Genomic DNA, 20,956 nt, shown 5'->3' on the forward strand with positions numbered 1-20,956 from the left:
ATCAAGTTTTAAAAACGACTGAATTCTTCAAAGTAGCATGCGGTTGCTCTTTGTCCTGGTAGTCCGCGAGGAAGTGGATGATGCGGTCAATTATGTAACAGCCCTTAAACCGTGAGGATGAGTAGGTGTTGTAGCTCGTGAATCTCACAACACAACCTAACGTAGAAAACTGGGGAGAGCTTGATCGCCTTGATCAGAGCCATCGATCCCGTAACTGCGATCTGGTGTAGATATAGACCAGTTTTTCTTTGATTTCGTTGTGTACCTAAAAGCCATTTTGGACTATTTATTTTATCTAATAATAGAACAGTGTTCATGGAATGGATCCTAATTTCAAAAGTACTAAAAGGCACAAAATTTTTTGTCAATTTTTCAACAACTTTTTCATTTTCCTAATTACTTTCCTTCAAAAATGAAAAATCTAACTTTGGGTTATTTGTTGTTTTTGAATAGTCATTCACTTGATTTTTAGTAATTTTCCTGTGTTATTATTATAACAGTAACATACATTTTTCTCATACTTCGTAGTGGTGCGACTTCATTGTCCCCGAAATGAACGCAATTTCTGGAAGCAGCTAAAATCGTCGATTTTTTGTATCGAGTTTGCAGCGTTTCCGTTCGAAAAAAGACATTCGTTCCTGAGGGACAGATTTTCCACAAGACGCTGGCGATTGCAAATGATTATTGGTTCGATGTAGTGAAGCGCAGAATATTGTTGAAATATCGAAGAATTCGCTCTTTTGGGCCTCAATCATCCCATTGTCCATTGGCTTTTGGCCTTGACCGGTCGATAGGTAAGGGTGATGTAAGAAAAAATGAGTTCGAGATAAAATATTTCACGAAACCATGTCGATTGTATCGATAAAAATGTACTTTAGACAGTCAATTGATCATTGAAGGAATGAAAAAGGTGGGAATAAAATAAGAAATGTGATAAATCGAAACAGGAGATGGGATAGCTTGCAGATACTTCATTAAAATACGTATGTATAGTATCTGTAAACCTTTTCAAATAGTTATTAACCAAAGTCCTTTCAAGGAAAATGTTTTCATGTGCAAATGCATTTTTTTATAATTAAACCGTAAAATCATGTGTAGGCTTGGTACCAGTCATGAAAAAATTACTGTTTTTGATGGACGAGGAATGCTTCATGGTAATTAATTGTATGACACTGTTTATGTTTTTGTTTTGTTTTCATTAATTAATTCTTATGAAAAACTCATATCGATTTGGTTAATCATGCAAATAAAAAAGTACCTACGTATTTTTTCATTTTTGTTTGGAAAATTACTGCTAAGAAACAATTTATAACTGTTTGTTAGAATGGTACAAGTTTTTGTAATAAACGTGACGTTAGATTTGAACTGATGACAACTTATTATTGAACAGTTCTGGCGATACAATTTAGTTTAATTTAGTTATTCTGTCGAAAATACTTAGGACTCTTAGGAGAATGACATCCACAAGTAACCAATTTCTTAAGAATTCTTTCTTGCATGTAGTGCACCAATCATATTGACGTCCTTGTCATATTGTTTATCTTCATTATCAAACTCGTGAGTCATTTCATGACCTTTTGTCCTATGGCGCCATAGTTTAAGTAATGGGATCCGTCTGGTTCGAAGAAGTAATCTGCAGTAGGTAGTTCTAAAAAAAGAATAATAGAATAACTTCAATGTTGACCACAACTAACATTTTATTTTTTTTCATTTAAATTTGAAACGTTCAAGACCAGAAATTTACAACACACAAGAGTAGAATTTTCAGGTAGCATATAGAAAGCATTCACATCATAATTAAGTCACTCTAAAAAAGGATACAAGATATTCCCAATAGATTTTTTGCCTTTGTTTGGCAAATTACTCCTAAGAAACAAGATATCACGGTTTGTTAGAGTGCTCCAAATTCTTGTAAATTAATGACGTTTGACTAAACTGAAGACAACAACTTAAACGTTTATGGCGACGCGATTTCGTCTAATTTAAAAAGTTATTTATTGGTACACTTCTGTGTCTAGAATACAAAGTTATTTGACAGACTTGTTTCACTACTTAAGTTAATGGGGGACGAATCTTTAATGAGATATAAGGCGAACTCCACTGCTTATGCACATTCCAGACTAACATAAGTGATTTTAAGTAAATTTTAGATTCGCCGATTTGAAATGGATGATAAATTACTCAGAGAAAAGTGAGTACATATTAAGAAATAAGGATAATAATAGGCATAATTTAATAAAATCGTGTATTTTTAGAAAGCTTTCGTGGATGCAACGACGAACTAAAATTGAAAAATGTTTGTTTGTTCTTACCGGGCTTGGTGTTGTTGTAATCATCTACTTGGCGTCAAACTTACTAATGACGTTTCCTCAAACCAGTGAGTTATTCTTTAACAAGATAACAAATAGGTAATAAAATTTCGTAGGAGAGAATCTTCAGCAAGACGTGTGCTTGACGGAAAAATGTATTCTTTCGGCAGCAGACATAATAAAGAATCTTGACGAAACTGTTGATCCGTGCGATGATTTTTATAACTTTGTGTGTGGTAACTTTGTTAAAAACGCCATAATCCCTGTTGGTGAAAATAGCGTTTCTTCCATTACCGACCTCAGGTGAGAAAAGTTCTCAGTTAAATTGAATACTTAATAAAATAAATTTATACAGTGATAAAGTAACTCTACAATTCTACAACATTTTGCAACAGCCTAAACGAGATGACGAACCATATTCTTTAAAAATACTCAAAGCAGTGTATAATTCTTGTATGAACAAGAAACAAATTGAAGAAGAGGGACTGACTTATTTGAAAAATGAGTTTAAGAACCTTGGTGGTTGGCCTGTTGTAGAACCCTACTGGAATGAAAAAAATTTTGATTGGACAAGTCTTTTGTCTCGTCTTAGGGAAGGTGAATGGATCAGCTCTTTTTTCTTTTACGCGAATGAGCGTATTGATCACAAAAATTCGTCCAGACTCATATATAGTGTGAGCATTTTCTTTCTTAACTATCGAGTTGTAGGTATTACTCGTTGTTTACAGATTGGTCAACCTTATTTGTCTGAAGCACTAAAGAAAGGGTTTAATGATACTGCAGTCAGAGCTATGTACCACCGCATGGTGGAATTTGCTGTTCTTTTCGGAGCTGACAGAGCAACTGCAATTTCTGACATGAAAAATGTTATTGATTTTCAAATAGAATTTGCAAAGCTGATAGGTCCACATGTGGCGCCAAAAAATAAATCTTTGAACTATAATCCTACAATTCGAGAATTACAGAAAATGTACCCGAGTTTCCCGTGGTTGAAGTTAATCAACAATTACTTGTCTCCGATAGCTACGTTGACATCGGATGATGTAATCCATGTGCAGCAACCGGAGTTTTTCGAAAGATTAGAAAACTTTCTACCTAAAATTAAAAAGAGGTATAATTTTTGTCCCATATTTTTAACTAAAATAACAGTGTTGTTTTTAGAACTCTAGCAAACTATATGTTTTCAACTGTTCTTGGACAATTCGTTAACTATTTACCAGAAGAATTTGAAAGAAAAGACTTGAAATATCTGAAAGACATTTATGGACGATACAACTCACGTCCGAGGTGGAGTTATTGCGTGTGGGAATCAACGAGGTGAGTAATTATCAAAAACGTATTGATACCTACTTATCAAAAAATTTTAGGTTGCACGTTGCTATGTCTTACGTGCATATCAAGCATTTATTCGATAAACGTATTAAACATAAAGTGACTGAGTTAATAGCAGACGTTAAGAATTCATTTTTCGAGACTTTGAAAAGTGTGGACTGGATGGATCGCGAGACGAAAAATCGCGCTATAATTAAAGCGGAGCAAATGCATACTTTTATAGGTTATCCCGAAGAACTTCTGGATGACAATAACGTGAAAAACTATTATCGAGGGGTAATGCAGAACTAGTGCAAGTTTCGGCCATTAGTTTTAACAAACCATGGTTTTAGTTGGAGTTAGATGGTGACGAATATTTTTGGAAGGTCCATGTTAATTTGACAAAATTTGCTAATATGAAGTACGTTCAAAAGCTGCGTAAACCCGTAAGAAAAGATTTTTGGGGAGAGAACGCTTATACTTTTGGATTTAAAGCGTATTATAAACAAACCGAAAACACACTTGGTATATATATATAACAAATCAAATTTTTGCTAGTTTAAGTTATGAAGATAATCTACTTTAACGTTTCTTTTTAGAAGTGCCTGCTGCTGTGCTTCAGGATTATCTCTTCGATCCTGATAGACCCCAATACTTGAACTACGGAGCAATAGGGAAAATAATTGGCCATGAAATCACTCACGGGTTTGATAATGGTGGTAGGCACTTTGATAAAGACGGTAATTTGAGTGACTGGTGGAAGTCGGAAACTAAACAAGCCTTTGCGAGGAAAAGCCAGTGTTTTCTAGACCAATACAGCAATTGCACAGTTCCTGACTTAGGAATTAATTTAAATGGCGTTAACACTTTAGCTGAAAATATCGCCGACAACGGTGGAATTGAAATTGCATACAGAGGATATCTGAAATGGTTGGAAAGGAATAGAGTTGAACCCTCTCTTCCGGGGCTTCGGTACACACCACGTCAGCTTTTCTGGATTTCTTCAGCTACCAATTGGTGCGTTAAACGGAAGAAAGAAGCTTTAAAGAATTTCGTTACTGGGAATACTCATTCTCCTAGATACTTTCGAGTAATGGTGCCTTCCATGAATTCGGAACATTTTGGAAGGGATTTCAACTGTCCGCTGGGTTCGCCGATGAATCCTAAATATAAGTGTCGTATGTGGTGAAGTTCTTTATTTGGTAAAAAACTATGTTAGGAATGTATCAAACTTTTGTAAGAAATGTGTTCATTAAAATCCAAGGTGTTTTATTCATTCGTTAGTTTGTCACTGTTGAATTACAGAATGTTTTCCAAGAGTGGAGGATTTCCCATAAACCTATAGGTTTAATCCACTACAACTTGCTTTTAGTTTTCTGCCTCTACCTTGCGAATCTATGTTTAGACGAATGCTTGACGAAGGCTTCTGGATATCTATCGATTATACCTGGAAAAAATTCTCTCAGCTGGTGTTATCATAGTTAGAGTTAGATACTGACCAAGGTGTTATAAATAAAATTTTTGTTACTGAAGGGTGGGTTTTAACACATTCCATTTAAAATTGAGTTAATAACCCTAGAACAAAAAAATATGATAATAAAGTGTACTTCGTGACCATAACCAGGCTATATTTTTGGAATCAACACGTCGGGATCTACATCCCTGAATTTAATCAGAATTTTTAGATGACTTTCAAAAATTAAATTTCCCATTATGTAGGTATTCGTATTATCTCTCTTATGCAAATTTCGACCCATTCTCGACTATTTTCGAAATTTAACTAAACACTCTCATGTAGACTTTGGGCCGCAGAAGTCACTTCTGGATTCAATTCATCGATAACTTAAACCTTTTTTCCAGAATCGTCCATTGAAATATCGCGATTTTTAAAAGTTTCAAAAAATTCGAATTTCACACTGAATTTTCCGAAAAAATTGCTCCGTTACCATAAACATGCTATATTTTTGGAATCAGCACGTTGGGATATACGAGTGTATATCTCTGAATTTTTTTCAGAATTTTTAGACAACTTTTTCAAAAATGAAATTTTAGACTATGGTAGTATTTGCCAAATAACCTACCCTATAAGAAAATAAAAGGCGGGTGGGCCAGGATAGTATTTGCAAAAATAAGACTCATTTTGGAAAATGATCTACTCTTCTAAGAAAAGGTACTAGCCCCGCCCACCCACCCTTTATTTTCTTAGAAGAGTAGGTCATCTGCCAAAATCAGTTTTATCTTGACAAGAATGAGACTGATTTTTGCAAATGACATGTCCTCTAAGAAAATAAGGGTGGGTGGGCGTTGCTAGTACTTGTCAAGATGTGACTGATTTTGGCAAATGACATATCCTCTAAGAAAATAAGGGAGGGTGATCGGAGGGCTAGTACTTGCCAAGATAAAATTGATTTTGGCAGATGACTTATTCTTCTAAGAAAATAAGGGCTGGGTGGGTGGGGCTAGTACTTGCTAAAAATTAAAAATTTAAAAATCAAAAAATGACAGATTGAAAGATCAGATAAATGAGAAGTAAAAATAGTACAAATGTATAATCGGAAAATCAAAAACTGAAATATCGAAACATTGAAAAACAAAAACCAAATCTTTTAAAATCGAATTCGATATTCCAGTTTTCATTTTTTTTTTAGTTTTTAGATTTTTCAACTTTTGAATATTTCATTTGATAATTTGTTTGACAATTTTGGAGTTTTTAATTCCAATCTTTTGATTTTTCAAGTTTTAGCTTTATAGAATTTTTTGACTTTTAATTTTTCAAGTTCTCAAGTTCAAATTTTTCCGTTTCACGATTTGTCATTTTTCGATTTTTTAACTGAAAGAACAAATTTATTTATTTATATCCAGAATCTGTGGGATTTTTGGAGTTTCTGAAAGAATTTTTATAATCCTGGAAATCTTCAGTCTTCAGAATTTTTTGGATCATCAGAAACCTCAGAATCTATAGAATCTCTAGAATCTTTAAAATCTCTAAAACCGTGAGAATCTCAAGACGCTGTACAGTCTCTATATCTGTAGATTATATAGATCTTCTGACTATTCAGAATATTTGGGGTTCCTGAAATTTCTAGAATTTCGGAATTTTCAAAATTTTTGGAAACTGGAAACTCTGGAAACTTTGAAATCTTTAGATTATTTAGAATCCTGGGAATCTTTAAAGTCTTTAGAATTTTTGAGATATTCAGCTTCGAAATATTCAGAATTTTCATATGCTTCAGAATCTCTAGAATCTCTAGGTTCGGAATATCCGAAATCTTTGGAATTTCTGAAACTTTTGGAACCTTTATAATCTTCTGTATTTTTGCAATCTTCAGTTTTCGAAATATTCAGAATCTTTAAAATCTCTGGATTCTCTAGAATCTTAGAATGTCTGAAATATTTGAAATTTCTGGAATCTATTGAATCTTTAGAAAGTTTGAAAGCTCCTAAATCTTCAGAATTCTTGGAATTTGCGGTGTTCGAAACTTTTAAAAAAGTCTCTGGAATCTCTAAAGTCTCTGGAATTTGTAGATTACTTAGAACCTTTATAAATTCTAGAATGTTTACACTATTTAGAATCTAAATTTGTTAGAACGTCTAAAATATCTAGAATATGTACATTTTTCAGAATCCTTAGAAACTTTACGGTTTGTATCTCTAGTCTCGAAATGTCCGGGATTTTTGCAATTTGTGGAATTTCTGGAAACTGTGGTATATTTGGTATCTTTGGAATATTTAAAATTCAGAGAGTCCTCAAAGTCTTCAGCATGTTTGGGATCTTCAGCTTTTGAAACATTTAGAATCTTCAAAACTTTCAGAATTTCTGGAATTTATAGTCCCAGCATGTAGAATATTTGCAGTCTTTGGAAATTTCAGAATCTTCACAATCCTCAAAGTGTTCAAGACTTTTGAGATATTCGAAATCTTTGGAATTTCTGAAACCTTTAGAATCTTTATAATCTTCAGATTTTTGGAATCTTCAGTCTTCTAAATATTCAGAATCTTTAACATCTCTGGAATATCTGAAATCTTTGAAATTTCTGCAATTTCTGGAATCTTTGAAACTTTGGAAATTTCGAAATCTTTATAATCTCCAGAATTCTTGGAATCTTCAGTTTTCGAATTTTTTAGAAAATTCGGAATCTATGTATAGAATCTCTAAAATCTCTAGAATCGCTAGAAACTCAAGTCGCTCTAGAACCTGTAGATTGTTTAGAATCTCAAGAATCTCCAAAATCTTTAGATTATTTAGAATCTACATTCGCTAAAATCTGTAAAATTTCTAGAGTAAGTATATTCAGTATTCAGAATTTTCAGAAACTTTGCGGTTTCTGGAATCTCTAGTCCCAGAATATCTGGGATTTTTGGAATTTGTGGAATTTCTGGAAGCTTTGGAATATTTACAATCGTGAGTTTCTTCAGACTTCAGAAATTATGGAATATTCAACCTACGAAAGATTCAGAAAATCAGTCTTATCTTGGCAAGTAGGAGACTGATTTTTGCAAATGACATATCCTCTAAGAAAATAAAGGTGGGTGGGCGGGGCTAGTACTTGTTGAAATAAGACTGATTTTGGCAGATCACCCAAATGTAGGAAATGTGTTCATTAAAATCCAAGGTGTTTAGGATATGGGCGTAGATACAAACAGCAAACTGGTGTGACTACCAAATGTTTTCCAAGAGGATTTCCTATAAACTTACGGGCTTCATCCAATACAACTTGCTTTTAGTTTTCAGCCTCTATCTTGCGAATCGATGTTTAGACGAATGCTTGACGAAGGCATCTGGATCGATTACATCTGGAAAAAATTCTCTCAGCTGATGTCATTATAATTAGAGTTGGATATTTATCAAAGAACAAAGCGTTATAAATAAAATTCTTGTTATTAACACATTCCATTTAAAATCGAGTTAATACCCTAGAACAACAAAATATATTAATGATTAAGTGCTAATACAGGTATTGAGTTTTCAAGAATTTTACTTAGGGTATCAACTGTATTGTCAACTGATGGGACTTCTTACTTCCAGTGAGTTATTCTAAATACATAACTATAAAAATTATATTGGTACTAAATATTTCGTAAAGCATGTATAAATTATTGAAAAATCATTTAAAAAATTGCTGTTTTTGGTTAGAAAATTATAGCCAGGAAACAACATAACTGTTTATTAGAACCTGAACAATTTTTATTACTAGAGGCAGGCTTCTATTTTGTACTGAGTAAGTCATTTAGCTCAGATGCAGTGGAAGTAACATTTGCGCATATACGGTTAAGAGCTGGATCCAATGATGCCACAGATGCTAGAGCTGCAGTGTATGCATTGCGTCAGATATTTTAAGATGTGGTATTGTAAAAGCTTCAGAATCATCAAATGTCGCAGAACGATTTAGCTTTGTCAGTTCTTCTCACCAATTCTCAAAGAGTAGAATGACTCTTATAGAGCTACAAATAACCATACAACAGAAATGTTGATACCTGCCACCACCAGCGTTCGATTAGAAGATTCGCAAAATAACTAGGTACATCCCAGAAAGCAAAATATATTCTGCTTCTGTAGCATTTGTCGCTGGGTATGTAATCAGAAAAATCCAGCAAAAACTGATGTGCAGTTCTTGTGTTGAACCACTGTTGCCAACAACTACTTCAGGACCGCTGCTGAAGATTATAAATTTTCAAGATAGAGGCAAATTAATTTATCCTTAGCCATAAAAAGAAAATTCAAAAGTTGCGTAAACTTGTGAAGAAACCTTACCGAGTAGAACAAGCTCGTACTTATGACGTGGGTACTTACATACCAGCCGAAAATACCATTGGTATGAGTTGAAAATTTCAAATTTATATTTCTTCGACCCAGACAGGGTTCAGTACTTAAACTACGGCGCAATAGGACAAATAATTGGTCACGAAATCACTCACGGGCTTGATAATGTTTGATATTAAAACTGAAGGGAAGACAACAACCTTAACAGTTATGGCGACACGATTTCGTCAATTTAAGTTCATTACTTATTGTTACGTTAGAACGGGACGATATTATGAGCTCGGCTCCATGCTTACAATCCAGTCATTTTAAGAAAATTATTTTAGATTCGCCGGTTTGAAATGGATAATAAATTACCCAAGGAAAAGTGAGTATGTCTTAGTTTTGGTGTAATATAGTTGAAACTGTGTATTTTTAGAATATTTTTGTGGTGTGAACGACAGACCAAAATTGAAAAATATTTGCTTGTTTTTACCGTTGTTGTAATCATCTACTTGATGTTACATGTACTAATGACGTCTCCTTCAACCAGTAAGTTTTTATCCAACATGAAAACCAATTGGCAATAAAATTTCCTAGGAGATACTCTTCAGCAAGACGTGTGTTTGACGGAAAAATGTCTTCGTTCGACAGCAGACATATTAGAAAAAATTGACGAAACTGTTGATCCGTGCGATGACTTTTATAAATTTGCCTGTGGTAAATTTGTTAAAAACGCCATAATCCCTGCTGGCAAAAAATCGATTTCTCCCTTTACCGACAACAGGTCAGAAAAATTCTCAGTTTGAATTTAATGATAAAGTGAATTTATTCAGTGATAAAGTAAGGCTACAATTCTACAAGCTTTTGGAAGGGCCTGATCATCATAACGAATCATATTCATTAAAACTACTCAAAGCAGTTTATAAGTCTTGTATGAACACAACACAAATCGAAAAAGAGGGATTGACTTATATGAAAAAGGCGTTTAAGGACTTTGGTGGTTGGCCTGTCGTAGAACCTTACTGGAATGAAACAAAATTCGAATGAACCACCCTTGCGTTTCGCCTTCTGGAAGGTGAATGGACACGGAGTTTGTTCTTTATCAACATTAACGATAGTGGTTACAAAAAATGGGGCCCACGCGTATATACAGTGAGTATTTCGTTTCTCAATTATCGGGTTGTATTATTATTCGCATTTACAGATTAGCCAACCTTATATGGATTATGTAAATTTAAAGGAAGGACGTAACGATACTGTAGTTAAAGCTTTGTATGAGTATATGGTCAAATTTGCGGTTCTTTTCGGTGCTGACAAAGCAACTGCAAGTTCTGATATGAAAGATGTGATTGATTTTCAAATTGAATTTGCAAAGGTGTTAATACCACTTGAGGAACGGAACAATATCTCTTCACATACTTCTACAATTCGAGGATTACAGGAAATGTATCCGAGTTTCCCGTGGTTAAATTTAATCAACAATTTTTTGTTTCCCATGATGAGGTTGGTTCCGGATGATATTATTCATGTGGAGCAACCGAAGTTTTTCGAAAGATTAGAAAACTTTCTACCTAAAACAACAATGTTCTTTTTAGAACTCTAGCAAACTATATGTTTTCAACACTTCTTGCAAGCTTGGTTCGATATTTACCAGAAGACTTTGAAATAAAACAAGTGGAATATTTGAAAATTGTTGATGAGAATTTCAAAGCCCTTCCAAGATGGAACATATGCATGTGGGAGGTATCAAAGTGAGCATTATCGAAGCAAAACGTCATTATAACGCTTACCAAAAAATTTTAGGTTGCACGTTGCTCAGTCTTCTGTGTTCATCCAGGTTTTTTTCGACAAACGCCTTAAACATAAATTGACTGAATTAACTGTAGACATTAAGAATTCATTGTTGGATGCTCTGAAAACAGTGGATTGGATTTATCAAAGCACTCAAAGATGCGCTACTATTAAAGTGAAGAAAATGACTTTTTGTGTAGGTTACCCCGAAGAACTTCTAAAGGACAACTATGTGAAAGTTTATTATCAATGGGTAATGCGGAAATAGTGCATGTATCGGTAATTAGTATTAACAAATCATGACTTCAGTTGCACCTGGATGGTAACGAATATTTTTGGAAGCTCAACGTTAAAATATCAAAATTTTTTCGGATGAATTTCGTTGAAAAGCTGGATGCACCACCCTTCATTAAAGATTATTTTGAAGACCATGCAAGTACTGATGGATTAAAAGCGTATTATATTAGAAACGAAAAGTCTATTGGTATATATTATAAATATTATATAAAAATGTGTATTTGTTTAAGAGAATCTACTTCCAAAAATTTTTTTTCTAGAAATGCCTGCTGGTGTGCTCCAGGATAAGCTCTTCGATCCTGATAGACCTTAATATTTGAATTACGGGACAATAGGAAAAATAATTGGCAATGAAGTCATTCATGGGTTTGATATTATTGTGTGGTGGAAGCTGAATTTTAAGAAGGGAAGACAGTGTATTCAGTACCAAAACAGGAAATTCAATTATTTTGACATGAATTTAAATGGCGTTACATTGCTTACAGAGCGTATCTCAAATGGTTGAAAAAGAATAAACCAGAACTTTCGCTTCCGGGACTTCGGTACACACCGCGTCAGCTTTTCTGGATTTCTTCAGCGACTCATTTGTGCGTTAAAAAGAAGCCAGAATTTTCAAAGCAGTTTGATATAAATTTTCGTGATCCTTTTTATTTACAATTCCTACTTCCTTTCAAGTATTCGGATTATTTTGAAAGGGATTTTAACTGTCCTGTGGGTTCACCGATAAAAGATAAGTGTGGTTTGTGATGAAATTCTTTGTTTGGTATACAAAAATGTTAGGAATATAATAAAGTTTTGTAAGAACTAAGTTTCATTAAAATGCTAAAATTGTGATTTGGCGTAAAAATCCAAGGTGTTTTAAAATAGGGGATGAGGCACACACGTAATTAGTTAATTTGTCACTGATGTAACCACACGATGTTTTCCAAGGGTAGAGTATTTCAATAAAATAATTGACTATATTAACAATAATCAGGTATAAATTTAACATAACACAATTAGCTGTCAGACTTCTGAATGCTTGATGAGGGAATCTAGATGTAAATGGAGTACGCCTGCAAAAATTTTTCTCAGCTGGTGTGATCATAGTCAAAGTTAAATAAATATTACTCCTAACATGTATAGAATACTAAGTTTTATGAATATATTTTTTTTCTAGGGTAACTTCTCCTAAAAAAAATCAAGAATGAGGTGGGAGAGAGTGGGTTTTATCAAGCTTTGGAAAGTTGGTATAATTCTAAGGAGTTTAATGGAATTAATGAAAATATCCTTTTGACTTATTTTGCACAAGGGCACGTACCCCCCCAAAATTACAATGTCTACAAATACACTGGACATAGCAAAATAGTAATTTTCAATATTTAAAAAGTTATCCGGAAATTTATGTCATAATTACTACTACTAATTTTATCATCTCGCTCCACTTGTATAAAATGTATCAAAACTTACTTCCACTTGCATCTAAAGGTGTGTCTTGGATATACGATATGTTATTTCTGATGAAATGTTGATAAAAGCCTGGCACAGAGATCGAATCATGACTGATTTAGGTGTTTTGTTTACTACATTTCGGAGCCGCCTGATATGCGCCTGATACAACTGGACTGTGGGCCCATTCCGACCGTGCTCGGGAGGATTGAGTTACTATCGAGGGTTTTAATTTTCATTCTGCGCTAACACGTATAATAAATATTCTTGGATAATCTTCTCGGTAATACAGACATTCGCAAACAACTACACACCGCTTATATTAATAATATTCAGGCACATAACGCAAGGGTCGACAAAAATCGCCATATATTACGCCGATTAATAATGTGCATACAATTTTGTCGAGTGTTTGAATTTGATTTACGTGGACATAAGGAATGTAGGGAATCACAAAATCTAGGTATATTTCGAGGTCTGATTGATTTTATGGCTGAATTGGACTTGATCAGATCATTTGAAAAAGTAACGGTTTTTAAAGGAACGTCTAAAACTGTCCAAAATGAACTTTTAGATGCCATGAACGTAAAATTTTGACCGAAGGCAAAAAGATATGTGGAGAAATCCTTTTTACTTCCCGAGCGTAAGCAAAGGAAGTATTGTAATCGAGTCCGTCGGCCGAATCTCTACTTTTACGTTTTCTCGATCTTTCATGACCCCTAGAAGACGAAGAAATAGGTCTCCCATTTCCGTCTGTCTGTCCGTCTGTCCGTCCGTCTGTCCGTCCGTCTGTCCGTCCGTCTGTCCGTCCGTCTGTCCGTCCGTCTGTCCGTCCGTCTGTCCGTCTGCCGTCCCGGATTTTTATTAGACAGATAATCTCCGAAAGTACTGGACCGATTGTTGTGAAATTTTGTACTTATATTAAGAATATGATGTAGATGGTAAAACGCTAACCAAAATTTGTCTAATCATCCCCACCACTAATGCGATGACGTCACTTCAAAATTGTACATAGTAAATGGGTTTTCAATTGTATAAAATAACATAGTCCTACACATGTAGTTTACAACTCCGAATCGACTTTTCACCCGAAACGTCCAGATTTTTGGAAAAAAAATCAAAATTATAAAACAACATTCTGAAATTTAATTTTCAATCTGCTAACCAGAATGCTTTGAAATGTTGCAGATGTTTTAAGGCTATAAAGAGCATCATAAATCTTTAGTCAAAAAATATTTGCTTATCCCCTCCAAAAACTTGATGACGTCAGCTCAAAAGTTTGTGGAATAAATCATATCTAAAATGTACAAAATATGATGAGTCTGTACTTGTGATTTATCACTCCATTCATATTTTTTGGATTTGCATATACAGGGTGACTCAAAAAAATTAATGAATGCGTAAATTTATTTTATTGATTTACTCAGGAACTACAAAACCGAATTCTTTAAAATCCACTGCGAAAAAAAAACATAATAGGCATGCAGTCGTCACGTTTCCGACAGCGAGGGAAGTACTGTCTAAACTCTTTAGACCAATTTTTTATTTTAATTGAAAACATTTTTGTATTTGTTTCCGTCACACAATTTCGTCTATTAATTGGTAATAACAACCTGTTTTATATCTTCATATTTAACTAATCAATCAAATTGTGTCCCCCCATTTCAAAAGATCACGAGCAGCCACTGTCTTTTGGAGTAGTTATTCCATGCTTAAATGTTTAGAAAGAAAATGCTAAGTTGAAATTGGAAATCGACCATCAAGGTAATGCCTGTAAGCGTGATTAATAGCTTGAAACTGAATTAAAAATGCTGCGAAAAAAAAAAGTTGAACTTTTTCAAATTTTAGAACCTCAGGAGCTTCATATCAAGAGGAATTGAATAAAACTGTGAAGAGCAAAAACTAATTCAAGAAAAATAACCAACCGATGAAGACAAAGAAAGAACTGCAAATTTCAATTTACTGTTAAAAAAGAAATGGACGGGATGGTCCCACACCTATTGGAATACCCTCATAAATGTTAATTATCTGGCAAGTAAAAGTTTTGGGTTGTGGGAATCCTTAACTGAAAACTTACCAGCCATTCAAAATAATCTTCAGTTGCTCACCATTTTATTTTCTGGCATACTATCATTTGCAAAATCTCATACTAACCAGTTTCAAAATTCATGAGATTTTTGATATCAGCAATTGATACTTCAACCGGAAAACTATAGGAACTTGACTGATGAAACGTCGTGCTCTTTTTTCAATGCTATGTAACCAATGGAAAGTGAAATAATACTTATGTACATGAATTTTTGGAATCAGTACTGGTACTCCAAAAATAGAGCCCCTAAATGCAAATTGTTTTCAGACGGTAAATCTTTCCATTCATTTTTTTTTTCGTTTCAGTCATGTTCTACAACTACCCATATTCTTAACTTCGCTTTATTTAAATTAGTGCCAGGAAACAACATATCACAGTTCGTTAGAATACCCTAAATTAAATTAACGACTTCAGAATTGAACAACTTAAACGGTTTTGGCGACACGATTTCGTTTAATTTAATAAATTATTTCTATCTGTAGTTCTTTGTACAGTATACAAAATTATCTAACAGACGTGTTTCACTACTTCTTGTTAAATTAGTGGGGGCCGAACCTTTTACGAGTGTATAAAGTCAAATACGCTGCTTATGCACATTCCAGACCAATAACATATAACTGGCTTTAAGCAAATTTTAGATTCGCCGATTCCAAATGGTTGAAAAATTACCCAAGGAAAAGTGAGTATATATTAAGAGATAAGGATAATGGCGTAATTTCGGCGTAATTTACTTAAAACCGCGTATTTTTAGAAAATTTTCGTGGTGGGAACGACAGACTAGAATTGAAAAATGTTTGCTTGTTCTTACCGGGTTTTCTGTTGTTGTAATCACCTACTTGATGTCAAATTTCCTAATGACGTTTCCTCCAACCAGTGAGTTTTTCTTTAACATTAAAAATAAATTGCTAATAAAATTTCGTAGGAGAGGGTCTTCCACAAGACGTGTGTTTAACGGAAAAATGTATTCGTTCAGCAGCACACATATTAGAGAAAATTGACGAAACCGTTGATCCGTGTGACGATTTTTATAAATTTGCTTGTGGTAACTTTGTTAAAAATACCATAATTCCTGACGACAAAGTAATGGTTTCTTCCTTCAGCGACACTAGGTGAGAAAAAGGGGACCCGGGTGGGTTAGGTAGCTTCCTGCTTGCCCGCTACACCTTGGGTCGTGGGTTCGATTCCCGCCCGGCTCTGGGTGTTGTGTATGTGCCCCGTTCCCCTGTAATTGGGCCACCGGCCTGTAGGGGAACGAAGTCAAATAAAAAAAATAATAAAAAAAAAAGTCTGGGTTTAAATTTAATTAAAGCGAATTTATTCAGAGATAAAGTAAATCTACAACTGATGAACCTTTTGGAAGAGCCTGATCGAGATCATGAACCATCTCATCTAAAACTTCTCAAGAAAGTTTATAAATCGTGCATGAACACAAAACAAATTGAAACAGAAGGGCTGACTTTTGTGAAAAATGGGTTTAAGGATCTTGGTGGGTGGCCTGTTGTAGAACCTTATTGGAACGACAAAATTTTCGATTGGAAAAGCCTTTTGTATCGTATTCAGAAAAGCGAATGGAGAGAAAGTTTCTTCTTTAGCATGCATGTGGGTACTGATTACAAAGATTCCACCAAAGTCATATTTACAGTGAGTATTTATTTTCTTGTGTATCGAGTGGTATTAGTAGCTATTTACAGATTACCCAACCTTCTATGTATTATGAAACACTAAAGAAAGGTTTTAACGACACTACAGTTAAAGCTATGTATAACCACATGGTCGAATTTGCGGTTCTTTTTGGTGCGGATAGAGCAACTGCCATTTCTGATATGAAAGACGTTATTGATTTTCGAATTGAATTGGCAAAGCTGATAATTCCAGATGAGGAAGAAAAAAATAAATCTTTGAACTATAATCCTGTAACAATTCGAGAATTACAGAAAAATTACCCGAGTCTTTCTTGGTTAAAGTTGATCAACAATTATTTGTCTCCGATAGATACGTTTACTTCGGATGATATTATTAATGTAGCGATTCCAAAATATATGGATAGCTTAGAAACATTTCTACCTAACATCAAAAAGAGGCATAATTTTGTTCTCCATTTTTAAGTAAAATAATGGTTTTCTTTTTAGGACCTTAGCAAACTATATGTTTTCAACCATTCTTGAGCGTTTGGTTACCCATTTGCCAGAACAATTTAGAAGAAAAGAAGCGGAATATGAGAGAATTGCGTATACGAAAAATGAGGCAACTCCGAGATGGAAAACTTGCGTGTGGCAAGCATCGAGGTGAGTTTTATCAAAAAGGATCCTTAAAATTAAAATAAAAAATTAGGTTGCACATCGCTATGTCATCTATACATATCAAGCATATGTTGGATAAACTTATTAAACATAAAGTGACTGAATTAGTAGCAGACATTAAGAGCTCATTTTTGGATACTTTGAAAAAAGTGGGTTGGATGGATCAGAAGACGAAAAAACACGCTGTTATTAAAGCAGAGAAAATGAGCTATTTTATAGGTTACCCTGAGGAACTTCTAGATGACAACAATGTGGAAGATTATTATCAAGGAGTAAAGTCGGAGAATCGCAAGTTTCAATCATCGGTTTTAACAAATTATTTCAGTTGGAGCTGAATGGTGACGAGTATTCTTTGAAAGTCCATTTTAATTTGTCACGATTTCTTCATATGAAGCATTTTCAGGAGCTGCGTATACCCGTGAATAACGAAGGCTGGAAAACCCAAGCATATACTTTTAAAGTCAATGCCTTTTATATACAAGTCGAAAACACCATTGGTATACATTATAGATCATGTTTTAAATATTGTTCAATGTCTTACTTTAAAAATTGTAATCATAATTTTTTTTTAGAATTGCCTGCTGCTGTGCTTCAGGATAACTTCTTTGATCCCGATAGACCTCAATACTTGAATTACGGAGCGCTAGGGGACATAATTGGCCATGAAATCACTCACGGATTTGATAGTAATGGCAGGCAGTATGATAAAAACGGCAATGTGATTGATTGGTGGGAGCCGGAAACTAACCGAACCTTTGGGCAGAAAAGCCAATGTCTTGTGGACCAATACAGCAATTACACAATTCCTGAGTCAGAAATTAATTTAAACGGCCTTAAAACTTTGGCTGAAGATATCGCCGATAACGGTGGAATTAAAATTGCATACAGAGGGTATTTGAAATGGCTGGAAAGGAATAAACCGGAGCTGCCTCTTCCGGCACTTCGGTATACACCGCGTCAGCTTTTCTGGATTTCTGCGGCCACTAATTCGTGTGCCAAAGTGAAGAAAGAATATTTAAAGCAGTCTATTCGTTGGAGTGCTCATTCTCCCGATTATTTTCGAATTCTGGTTTCTTTTATGAATTCGGACTATTTTGGAAGGGATTTTAACTGCCCTCTGGGGTCGCCGATGAATCCTAAATATAAGTGTAGTGTGTGGTGAAAAGCCCCCACTCTGAAAAAGATAAATAGGAAACTTTTAGAAATTTTAGAAAAACTTAAGACAATAATTTATTTATCCAAAATAACCAAAAACATTTTACCAAATAAAAATAAAACTCTTAAAACTATTTACCTAGTTTATATTTATGTCACACACACTCTCTCTTCCGAAGTTCCGGCACGAACTTATTAAATTATAGGGGTGTATGCAAACAATCTGTTATTCCCAAAATTTTGGATAGTATTGTGTCGAAACAACTCCACTGGTTGTCTTCTTCAGTTTTGACAAGTAATCAACACGGCTTCATGAAGGGTAAATCGCCTCTGTCAAATTTGCTTTCGTATTCTATATTTATTAATGAGGCGTTCGAAGCCAGGATTCAGGTTCATTCTGTTTACACCGATTTTGCCAAGGCATTCGACAGAGTAGATCACAATATTTTAATCTCTAAATTAAATTACTTTGGCTTTCATCATGACACAGTGAATTGGTTGTTATCATTTTTATCGGGGAGACAGCAGCAAGTTAGAATTGGAAATTTTAAATCTAATAGTTTCGAAGTCCCTTCAGGTGTACCACAGGGTACACATTGCGGTCGAGTTTTGTTTCTTATTTTTATTAATGACTTGCAATTTAATTTTGAATTTTCTAATTTTCTGCTTTATGCGGATGATTTAAAAATCTTCAAGAAAATCAGCTGCTTTGAGGACACAATCAAATTACAATTCGATTTAAACAGTTTGCATGGATGGTGCCTAAAGAATCAGTTATTTCTGAATGTCAATAAATGTTATGCCATTTCTTTTTGTAATCGTAATCTACGGAATGTTTTTATTCGCTCTTATGCGATTGATGATGTCTCACTCAAGATCGTGGATGAAATTAAGGATCTAGGGGTCGTTTTCGATTCTAAGTTAGCTTTCAAGAGTCATTATAGTATGATATTTAAAAAAGCATTAAATATGTGGGGTTTTTTGTGGCGTCATTGTCATATGCTATCAACGACTTATTGAGAGTACTTTATTGCTCACTTGTACGATCTCAGGTTGAATATTGCTCATCAGTTTGGAATCCATTTTATAAAACAGACATTGAACTTTTGGAAAGAATTCAAAAAAAGTTTCTACGATGTATGGAATTTAAAATGGGGATTGCACATCGTCCAGGAGAATATGATGTGGTCATGGAATTGTTTAAACTTCCTCCTTTGCATATAAGGAGAACAATGTCGGATTCTTGCATCTTACATGCAATTATTAATTTTCATTTACGTTCGCCTGATATTTTATCAAAATTATCATTTTATGCACCGGTTTCGAATATATGTACAACCAGAGGTGCTAAAATTTTTCGAGTTTCGGTTGCACAAACAAATCTGAGTTTGAACAACGCAGTTAGGCGAATGATGCAATTAGGTAATATATTAGCGGGATATAGATCAGTAGATATTTTCTCAAACCCTTTATACATATTTAGAAGAAAAATTGTTTATATTTTATTTAAAAATTGTTAACTTAGGAGTTGATGTTTAATTTGAATTTATTTTCAATTAATTTAGATTGTAAATGGTGGTTTTATGTAATTTTTATCAATTCTATATTAATGTAAATGGAGTTTTCCGTAATAAACTAAACTAAACTAAACTAAACGAGCCCAGGAAGACTCTCTCGTGCTGAACTTGCAAAATCACAGTTCGTCAATCTATGATAAGCTCAGCATTATGGTCTCCCCGCCGTAACTCGTGGTTGGGCGATTTCCCGAAGAGAGGAATGTCGAAATTTTAAAAACTCAAAAAGTCTAATGTGACACTATGAAAGGAATATAACAAACTTTTGTAAGAAATATATATGTTTCATTATAGTAGTTTACGATACAAGTAACGTTATTAGGGTTTTTACATTACGAGGAATATGTTTGAAGAACGAGGGGCGGTAGCCCCGAGTTCTTTAAAATTTCCGAGTAATGTAAAACCAGATAACGTTACGTGCATCGTAACACGTTTTATTTTATCCTATAATCACAATTTAAAACTATAACAAAAATATTTTTAACGACAAAGTTCAAAGCGCACGAAAAATCAGTCAGCTATGCCTGCGCTGGTAGCCACGGTATTAGTTGTTTACACTGAAAAAACTATTGTTTCTGATTTTGTAAATGCGAGAATGACTTCCAAAATAAAAGGCCGTTGCTGAAAGGCAAAAAAACAGCTGGCAGGTATCTCAAAGAGGTAGTAAACTTTAAGACCTGGAGAAAAAAATACACGATAGATAGATTAATTACTATTAGCAGACGCTTCGGAATTAGTAAGTTTTTAAAATTTTTATGTCAACAGCTCTGAAGGGAAAATGTCAGTGAAGATTATGATTTCATAACAACACTAGTGTTGTTATGAAAATTCATAACAGTACTAGTAATGTAAAGTATGCCTTAACGTAACTCGTTGTCAACGTGTTATCGGTATGGTTACAATATAGGATAAAATAAAAATATTAAAATTGTGATTTGACGTTCATTAAAAGTTTACCT

General features: G+C 34.1%; 3 protein-coding genes and 1 long non-coding RNA gene across 12 annotated transcripts in view; 3 read left to right on the forward strand and 1 right to left on the reverse strand.

Annotated features, from left to right (window-relative positions):
* Nucleotides 1-1,889: 1,889 nt before the first annotated feature.
* LOC135122884 (neprilysin-2-like) lies at nt 1,890-4,892 on the forward strand. Its single transcript, XM_064047364.1, has 9 exons — nt 1,890-2,191; nt 2,256-2,377; nt 2,426-2,612; nt 2,665-2,983; nt 3,038-3,420; nt 3,471-3,626; nt 3,677-3,917; nt 3,974-4,145; nt 4,220-4,892. The coding sequence occupies exons 1-9, from the start codon at nt 2,166-2,168 to the stop codon at nt 4,807-4,809; spliced, it is 2,196 nt and encodes a 731-aa protein (XP_063903434.1). The 5' UTR covers nt 1,890-2,165; the 3' UTR covers nt 4,810-4,892.
* The window catches only part of LOC135122885 (uncharacterized), a 35,546-nt gene continuing 19,462 nt past the window's right edge, over nt 4,873-20,956 (reverse strand). Inside the window, exons 3-5 of the long non-coding RNA XR_010279477.1 lie at nt 8,317-8,414; nt 5,120-5,195; nt 4,873-5,067 (exon numbers count right to left, since the gene is read on the reverse strand). This is a non-coding gene — a long non-coding RNA (uncharacterized LOC135122885). The remainder of the gene's footprint in view (nt 5,068-5,119; nt 5,196-8,316; nt 8,415-20,956) is intronic.
* On the forward strand, nt 9,503-13,505 carry LOC135122882 (neprilysin-11-like). 8 transcript variants are annotated; one of them, XM_064047361.1, is made up of 9 exons: nt 9,503-9,748; nt 9,800-9,912; nt 9,961-10,147; nt 10,197-10,515; nt 10,568-11,114; nt 11,167-11,200; nt 11,250-11,407; nt 11,464-11,638; nt 11,712-13,505. In XM_064047361.1, exons 5-9 carry the CDS (start codon nt 11,085-11,087, stop codon nt 11,762-11,764), a joined length of 450 nt encoding a protein of 149 aa, XP_063903431.1. In that variant the 5' UTR covers nt 9,503-9,748; nt 9,800-9,912; nt 9,961-10,147; nt 10,197-10,515; nt 10,568-11,084; the 3' UTR covers nt 11,765-13,505. The 8 variants fall into 6 exon arrangements, 4 of the variants coding, with proteins under 4 accessions (XP_063903431.1, XP_063903427.1, XP_063903430.1 ...); XR_010279473.1 differs by having other exon boundaries at nt 11,167-11,407; nt 11,712-13,342; nt 13,392-13,505; XR_010279474.1 differs by having other exon boundaries at nt 11,167-11,407; nt 11,712-13,162; nt 13,216-13,505.
* Nucleotides 14,424-18,557, forward strand: LOC135122881 (neprilysin-2-like). 2 transcript variants are annotated; one of them, XM_064047355.1, is made up of 10 exons: nt 14,424-14,652; nt 14,728-15,647; nt 15,720-15,841; nt 15,891-16,077; nt 16,291-16,609; nt 16,660-17,048; nt 17,098-17,253; nt 17,300-17,540; nt 17,594-17,765; nt 17,841-18,557. In XM_064047355.1, the coding sequence occupies exons 2-10, from the start codon at nt 15,622-15,624 to the stop codon at nt 18,428-18,430; spliced, it is 2,202 nt and encodes a 733-aa protein (XP_063903425.1). In that variant the 5' UTR covers nt 14,424-14,652; nt 14,728-15,621; the 3' UTR covers nt 18,431-18,557. The 2 variants fall into 2 exon arrangements, with proteins under 2 accessions (XP_063903425.1, XP_063903426.1); XM_064047356.1 differs by lacking the exons at nt 14,424-14,652; nt 14,728-15,647; nt 15,720-15,841 and having other exon boundaries at nt 15,921-16,010; nt 16,069-16,609.

The sequence above is a fragment of the Zophobas morio genome, unplaced genomic scaffold (assembly GCF_036711695.1).
Source record: "Zophobas morio isolate AGI-343-1 ecotype UQ-CSIRO unplaced genomic scaffold, CSIRO_AGI_Zmor_V1 ptg000005l, whole genome shotgun sequence".
Taxonomy (NCBI): Eukaryota; Metazoa; Arthropoda; class Insecta; order Coleoptera; family Tenebrionidae; genus Zophobas; species Zophobas morio.